This window comes from Pseudophryne corroboree, chromosome 12, assembly GCF_028390025.1.
Source record: "Pseudophryne corroboree isolate aPseCor3 chromosome 12, aPseCor3.hap2, whole genome shotgun sequence".
Lineage (NCBI taxonomy): Eukaryota > Metazoa > Chordata > Amphibia > Anura > Myobatrachidae > Pseudophryne > Pseudophryne corroboree.
In genome coordinates, this window is record NC_086455.1 from 137362188 (window position 1) to 137371114 (window position 8927).

An 8927-nucleotide genomic window follows, 5' to 3' on the forward strand; every position below is an offset into this window, starting at 1 on the left:
AACACCCCTGAGGGTATGTCAAAATGGTTACATTATTTTCCGGCCCAATTAATATCCACCCTGGAGAAAGCTCTGTTATATTCCCAAAAAAACCCTGTCAGCCAGCATGTACATGGAATTGTTCCTAAACACATACCACAATAGTTACCTATCGCCGCTCAGACTTTACCATATGGGCACCTCGGAGAGCCATGCATGCATGCCTGCGATCAAGAGGAAGCTGACATCTTTCATTGTTTATGGGCTTGCCCCATGGTCAAGTATTTTTGGCACCTAATCTGCAGATATGCGGAAGCCAAATTTATAAACCATGTTCCATTCACTGCCGAGTGGACAATCCTGGGTGTATTAGACCCTGTCCAACATATTACTCCTGAAGGCAAAAGACTCCTACTCGCGCTGAACGCAGCAGGGAGGAAGACTATACTCCTGGATTGGTTGGGTCGCACGTTCCCACAAATACCTCTTTTCCTATCCAAGCTCAACTTTATCTTTAAGATATATTGGATGAAAAAACTATTACAAAAGATAAGTAAGTGGAATGTTTTTTTTACGATGTGGGAATCATATATAGATACACTACCTCTCTTTGTCAAGCAACAACTCCACCATAGCTTAAAGAACACCGTATGGTACCTAACAAAAATTGTTATAGGCAAACCCCCAATTGTTTTTCTTAACTGCTTCCAGGCTTTGAATAATCTATATAGAAATGTACTGCTCATTTCTGATATGTTGTTGTTCACACACGATGGGGTAAATTTACTAAGGTGGGAGATTTTTAGAACTGGTGATGTTGCCCATAGCAACCAATCAGATTATTTCTATTATCTGCCAGAAGCAGCTAGATAAATGTTAAGTAGAATCTGATTGGTTGCCATGGGCAACATCACCAGTTCTAAAAATCTCCCACCTTAGTAAATTTACCCCGATGTTCTGACACCTTTTGAGCTTCAATAACATTAGGAGTAGTATTTGTTGTTTTATCCTTTGTTGATTGTTGTTTGTTGTTTCTACGTATATGTACAGAAACACCCTGCCTTATATCTCGCTATTTATGGTATGTTTTACTTTTCCTGTAACGCATTTGATGATACCTCAATAAAAAAAAATATATACAGTATATAAAAAAAGTATTAAATATTTTACCTTGTGAATTGTAAATACATATATAACCAATTGAATATAAACATAAAAACACAATTTATGTGTAATTATGCACATATATAAACCTAGTCATAGGTTTACACTACTACTATTATTATTATTATTATTATTATTATTATTATTATTATTATTATCCTTTATTTACATAGTTCTATATGGGATCCTCAGCACCCAATTACTACTACTACTACTACTACTACTACTACTACTACTACTAGTACTACTACAATAATAATAATAATAATAATAATAATAATGATGTACATGGAGTCTGAGTTGCTGGAGGAGGATGGGCACCCTGCACACAAGGTCCTTCACCTACCTTCGAGCAAAATGATACTCCTGTTGCTGCCGACTGTCTGAGCTATTTCATCTCAGGCATGGAAGTCAGATACACCAAAGGCCTATCCCTCCAGCACACTAGGATGAAAAGCTCAGATTCTTGTCCACATAGTCACAGATAAAATAATGCCTTGAATGTGCACCCAAACCAGTGAGAGCACATTCTCATCCTAAATTAAAATGGATCTCTACATTATTCTCTACATCATGCCCTAAATAAGATGCATCGGTCATGGATGTTATTAGTAATCCAGGAAGTTATCAGTATTTTAATTTGTGCAACATGGTCTTAAGAAGAATTTCCTTAACATCCTTGTTCCTTAAAGTATAAATGAAAGGGTTTAGCATAGGAACAATGACCGTGTACATAAGAGCAAGAAACTTATCATACTGACTGCCCTTTGGGTTTATGTAGACAATGATGACTGTACTATAGAAGAGACAGGCAACTATTATATGGGAGGAACAGGTTGAGAATGCTTTGTATTTACCTTCCACGCTCTTTATTTTGGTGATCGTAATAATGATATGGATGTAGAATCCTAAAATAAGGATGAACGGTGTAAGGCTTGCAAAAATAGCAGCCATGCTGGTCACTATGCTACTGATGAAGGTATTAGAACAAGCCAGTTTCTGTATTGAGGCCAAATCACAGAGAAAGTGATTTATTTCATTGGGTCCACAGAATTTTAAATCAGCTGTGAAGATTGTGGGAAATAAAGCAATGATACAACTGATGATGAAAGGTGTAACCATCAGAAAAATAACAAATAAATGGTTCATGATTGATGAGTACCTTAAAGGATGATTAATTGCCAAATCTCTGTCAAAAGCCATAACAGCAAGCAAATAACATTCTGTTATCCCAAGGGCACTATATATGTATAATTGTACAAAACATCCAATAAAAGAGATCTTCTTGCTACTCACAATCATATTAGCTAGAAGTCTGGGAACAGTAACAGACACAAATGATATTTCTAAAGCTGCAAATACAGAGATAAAATAATACATTGGGCAATGAAGTGAGGGTCCAGTCTTAACAAGAACAATAACTGCAAAGTTTCCTGCCACACTAGTAATATACATCAATAATATAGCAATGAGAAGTAAGATTTGGTATTGGTGGAGATTGGAAAATCCCTCCAGAATAAATTCTTTGACCATTGTTTTGTTTAATTCTTCCATTGTTCATGCCTTGAATACCTAATAAAATAATATGAAAAATAATTATTTGCATGGGATGTGGATACATTTCTGTAAATAGCTGTAAATGATGAGATGCATTACAGCTTTCTAAATATATCTAGTTCATCCAGCAGTGCACGATCTGCTTCTTATTTTACAATTACATTAACCTTGGCTAAATTAACTAGTTTATAGAAGGACTGCATTTTAAACAATAAATAAAGATTCTTTGATACATCATTACTATAAAATCAACTAATACCAATGTCCCTTTAGAATGACTTAATAAAGTCACAATCCACTGTAATATGTTCCATGGCACCACTGATTGAATCCTGATATCCTACAGGTGGTGTAACCTGTCAAAACAAAACAGGGGGACATTTACTAAGCAGCGATAAGAACGAAGAAGTGAGCCAGTGGATAAATTTCCCCATCAACCAATCAGCAGCTCTGTGTAATTTTATAGTATGCAAATGATAGATGTTACTTCAGTGCTGATTGGTTGTCATGGACAACTTCTCCACTGGCTCACTTCTCCACTCTTATCACTGCTTAGTAAATGTACCCCATAGTGAGCACGTCAATGGTCCAGGTTTTAATATATGTCCAAGCAGTGGCGGAACAAGCAAGCGGTGGGCCCAGGTGCGACAAAATGCTTTGGGCCCCCCCCATCCAAGTCCACCCCGGGGGCAGTGCGCGCCGTAGGCGCGCGCAAAAATACATAGTGGCGTGGCTTCGTGGGGAAGGGGTGTGGCCACAAAATAATACCAACACAGTAGTCTCCATTATTCAAATTACGCCGCACAGTAGCACCACTACACCAGGTAGAGACCCTTTTACACCTTACAGCGAACAGATTCCTCTTTTTACACATTACAGCAGACAGCGTGCCCTTTTTACACATAACGGCAGACAGCGTGCCCTTTTTACACATAACGGCAGACCGCGTGCCCTTGTTACACATTACGGCAGACAGCGTGCCCTTTTTACACATTACGGTAGACAGCGTGCCCTTGTTACACATTACGGCAGACAGCGTGCCCTTGTTACACATTACGGCAGACAGCGTCCCCATTTTTACACATTACGGCAGGCAGATTCCTCCTTTTTACACATAGCAGCAGGCAGATTCCCCATTTTTACACATAGCGTCAGGCAGCCCCCCTTTTTTACACATTACGGCAGGCAGATTCCCCATTTTTACACATAGCGTCGGGCAGATTACCCCTTTTTACACATAACGGCAGACCGCGTGCCCTTGTTACACATTACGGCAGACAGCGTGCCCTTTTTACACATTACGGCAGACAGCGTGCCCTTGTTACACATTACGGCAGACAGCGTCCCCATTTTTACACATTACGGCAGGCAGATTCCCCTTTTTACACATAGTGGCAGGCAGTCCCCCCTTTTTACACATTGCGGCAGGTAGTCCCCCCTTTTTACACATTGCGGCAGGCAGTCCCCCCTTTTTACACAGTGCGGCAGGCAGTCCCCCCTTTTTACACATTGCGGCAGGCAGTCCCCCCTTTTTACACATTGCGGCAGGTAGTCCCCCCTTTTTACACATTGCGGCAGGCAGTCCCCCCTTTTTACACATTGCGGCAGGCAGTCCCCCCTTTTTACACAGTGCGGCAGGCAGTCCCCCCTTTTTACACATTGCGGCAGGTAGTCCCCCCTTTTTACACATTGCGGCAGGCAGGCACAAGAAAGAAAGAAGGAAAGAAAAAGAAAGAAAGAAAGAAAGAAAGAAAGAAAGAAAGAAAGAAAGAAAGAAAGAAAGAAAGAAAGAAAGAAAGAAAGAAAGAAGAATTATACTTACCCTCAGGCTCCTCGGTGCAGCTGCGTCAGACGACGATTCCCGGGCAGTAGAGAATGAGGAGGAGGGAGCCGGAGGACGGAGCTGCAGCAGCGCTTTGTTACTGGTGGAGGCGCTGCTGCTGCTGCCCCTCTGCTTCCCTATAGGCTGTTCTCGGAAGACAGCCTATAGGGAAGCAGAGGAGCAGCAGCAGCAGCGCCTCCACCAGTAACAAAGCGCTGCTGCGGCTCCGTCCTCCGGCTCCCTCCTCCTTCCCCCGTCTGTACCGCTGCTCAGCTCCTATCTCCGGGCGGCTGTGCGCTGCGGGCAGCGGTTGCCTGCAGCGCACAGCGGCATGTAATGAGTCAGTTTGACTCATTACATGCTTGGGCCCCTGGACAGAGGCGGGCCCCAGTGCAGTGCACTGCCTGCACTGCCGGTAGTTCCGCCTCTGTGTCCAAGGCTTAGCACAGATGGTTAATTATATTGACTAAGATACTAATTAAGGGAGTAATTCAGACTGGATTGCTGCAGGAGCAGCGATCACAATCTGAATCTTTATGTGGAGTGCGCCTGCGCAGTGACTGCACTGTGTGTGCGCACCCCGGGAGCCCAGTGAGATGGTATCAGTATCTTTGAACTGCGTTTTCCTCTGCCTGATTGACAGGCAGAGGCGGTCGCAGGAATGCCAATGGCATTAAAATGCCGCTGGTGGGGTGCGGTCTGGACAATGGAGATGTATCCGGACCGTTGTGGGGGTGGGCCGCGGCGGCTGCATGATGTCACACGTAGAGATGAGCGGGTTCGGTTTCTCTGAATCCGAACCCGCCAGAACTTCATGTTTTTTTTCACGGGTCCGAGCGATTCGGATCTTCCCGCCTTGCTCGGTTAACCCGAGCGCGCCCGAACGTCATCATGACGCTGTCGGATTCTCGCGAGGCTCGGATTCTATCGCGAGACTCGGATTCTATATAAGGAGCCGCGTGTCGCCGCCATTTTCACACGTGCATTGAGATTGATAGGGAGAGGACGTGGCTGGCGTCCTCTCCATTTAGATTATAAGAGACTGAGAGAGATTTACTGGAGCTGACTAGGAGGAGTACTGTTACTGTAGAAGTGTAGAGACTGAGTGGAGAGAGTTTACTAGTGAGGACAGTGCAGTTTACTTTATAATCCGTTCTCTGCCTGAAAAAAGCGATACACAGCACACAGTGACTCAGTCACATACCATATCTGTGTGCACTGCTCAGGCTCAGGCCAGTGTGCTGCATCATCTATTATCTATATATAATATTATATATATCTGTCTGACTGCTCAGCTCACACAGCTTATAATTGTGGGGGAGACTGGGGAGCACTACTGCAGTGCCAGTTATAGGTTATAGCAGGAGCCAGGAGTACATAATATATTATATAGTGAGTGACCACCAGACACACAGTGCAGTTTATTTAATATATCCGTTCTCTGCCTGAAAAAAGCGATACACACAGTGACTCAGTCAGTCACATACCATATCTGTGTGCACTGCTCAGGCTCAGGCCAGTGTGCTGCATCATCTATTATCTATATATAATATTATATATATCTGTCTGACTGCTCAGCTCACACAGCTTATAATTGTGGGGGAGACTGGGGAGCACTACTGCAGTGCCAGTTATAGGTTATAGCAGGAGCCAGGAGTACATAATATATTATATAGTGAGTGACTACCAGACACACAGTGCAGTTTATTTAATATATCCGTTCTCTGCCTGAAAAAAGCGATACACACAGTGACTCAGTCAGTCACATACCATATCTGTGTGCACTGCTCAGGCTCAGGCCAGTGTGCTGCATCATCTATTATCTATATATAATATTATATATATCTGTCTGACTGCTCAGCTCACACAGCTTATAATTGTGGGGGAGACTGGGGAGCACTACTGCAGTGCCAGTTATAGGTTATAGCAGGAGCCAGGAGTACATATTATATTAAAATTAAACAGTGCACACTTTTGCTGCAGGAGTGCCACTGCCAGTGTGACTGACCAGTGACCTGACCACACTGACCACCAGTATAGTTAGTAGTATACTTATATTGTGATTGCCTGAAAAAGTTAAACACTCGTCGTGTGACTTCACTTGTGTGGTTTTTTTTTTTTTATTCTATAAAAATAAAACTCATTCTGCTGACAGACAGTGTCCAGCAGGTCCGTCATTATATAATATATAATATATACCTGTCCTGCTGCAGTAGTGATATATATATATTTTTTATATCATTTATCATCCAGTCGCAGCAGACACAGTACGGTAGTTCACGGCTGTGGCTACCTCTGTGTCTCTGCACTCGGCAGGCAGTCCGTCCATAATTGTAATACCACCTAACCGTGGATTTTTTTCATTCTTCTTTATACATACATAGTTACATAGACATCTTCTCTTTATCAACCAGTCTATATTAGCTGCAGACACAGTACAGTACGGTAGTTCACGGCTGTGGCTACCTCTGTGTCTGCACTCGGCAGGCAGTCCGTCCATAATTGTATACCACCTAACCGTGGATTTTTTTCAGTCTTCTTTATACATACATAGTTACATAGACATCTTCTCTTTATCAACCAGTCTATATTAGCTGCAGACACAGTACAGTACGGTAGTTCACGGCTGTGGCTACCTCTGTGTCTGCAGTCGGCAGGCAGTCCATAATTGTATACTAGTATCCATCTCCATTGTTTACCTGAGGTGCCTTTTAGTTGTGCCTATTAAAATATGGAGAACAAAAATGTTGAGGTTCCAAAATTAGGGAAAGATCAAGATCCACTTCCACCTCGTGCTGAAGCTGCTGCCACTAGTCATGGCCGAGACGATGAAATGCCAGCAACATCGTCTGCCAAGGACGATGCCCAATGTCATAGTACAGAGCATGTCAAATCCAAAACACCAAATATCAGAAAAAAAAGGACTCCAAAACCTAAAATAAAATTGTCGGAGGAGAAGCGTAAACTTGCCAATATGCCATTTACCACACGGAGTGGCAAGGAACGGCTGAGGCCCTGGCCTATGTTCATGGCTAGTGGTTCAGCTTCACATGAGGATGGAAGCACTCAGCCTCTCGCTAGAAAAATGAAAAGACTCAAGCTGGCAAAAGCAGCACAGCAAAGAACTGTGCATTCTTCGAAATCCCAAATCCACAAGGAGAGTCCAATTGTGTCGGTTGCGATGCCTGACCTTCCCAACACTGGACGTGAAGAGCATGCGCCTTCCACCATTTGCACGCCCCCTGCAAGTGCTGGAAGGAGCACCCGCAGTCCAGTTCCTGATAGTCAGATTGAAGATGTCAGTGTTGAAGTACACCAGGATGAGGAGGATATGGGTGTTGCTGGCGCTGGGGAGGAAATTGACCAGGAGGATTCTGATGGTGAGGTGGTTTGTTTAAGTCAGGCACCCGGGGAGACACCTGTTGTCCGTGGGAGGAATATGGCCGTTGACATGCCAGGTGAAAATACCAAAAAAATCAGCTCTTCGGTGTGGAGGTATTTCACCAGAAATGCGGACAACAGGTGTCAAGCCGTGTGTTCCCTTTGTCAAGCTGTAATAAGTTGGGGTAAGGACGTTAACCACCTCGGAACATCCTCCCTTATACATCACCTGCAGCGCATTCATAATAAGTCAGTGACAAGTTCAAAAACTTTGGGTGACAGCGGAAGCAGTCCACTGACCAGTAAATCCCTTCCTCTTGTAACCAAGCTCACGCAAACCACCCCACCAACTCCCTCAGTGTCAATTTCCTCCTTCCCCAGGAATGCCAATAGTCCTGCAGGCCATGTCACTGGCAATTCTGACGAGTCCTCTCCTGCCTGGGATTCCTCCGATGCATCCTTGCGTGTAACGCCTACTGCTGCTGGCGCTGCTGTTGTTGCCGCTGGGAGTCGATGGTCATCCCAGAGGGGAAGTCGTAAGCCCACTTGTACTACTTCCAGTAAGCAATTGACTGTTCAACAGTCCTTTGCGAGGAAGATGAAATATCACAGCAGTCATCCTACTGCAAAGCGGATAACTGAGGCCTTGACAACTATGTTGGTGTTAGACGTGCGTCCGGTATCCGCCGTTAGTTCACAGGGAACTAGACAATTTATTGAGGCAGTGTGCCCCCGTTACCAAATACCATCTAGGTTCCACTTCTCTAGGCAGGCGATACCGAGAATGTACACGGACGTCAGAAAAAGACTCACCAGTGTCCTAAAAAATGCAGTTGTACCCAATGTCCACTTAACCACGGACATGTGGACAAGTGGAGCAGGGCAGGGTCAGGACTATATGACTGTGACAGCCCACTGGGTAGATGTATGGACTCCCGCCGCAAGAACAGCAGCGGCGGCACCAGTAGCAGCATCTCGCAAACGCCAACTCTTTCCTAGGCAGGCTACGCTTTGTATCACCGCT

The 8927-nt window shown here is 44.1% G+C and overlaps 1 protein-coding gene across 1 annotated transcript; it reads right to left on the reverse strand.

Moving 5' to 3' along the window:
- Positions 1-1770: 1770 nt before the first annotated feature.
- On the reverse strand, positions 1771-2697 carry LOC134979957 (olfactory receptor 1361-like). The gene has a single exon (XM_063946563.1). It carries the CDS (start codon positions 2695-2697, stop codon positions 1771-1773), a length of 927 nt encoding a protein of 308 aa, XP_063802633.1.
- Between the last annotated feature and the right edge of the window lie 6230 nt (positions 2698-8927).

What these genes read in the sequence shown, in the direction of transcription:
- LOC134979957 (XM_063946563.1), bottom strand. Translation starts at nt 2,697, where the DNA reads ATGGAAGAATTAAACAAAACAATGGTCAAAGAATTTATTCTGGAGGGA.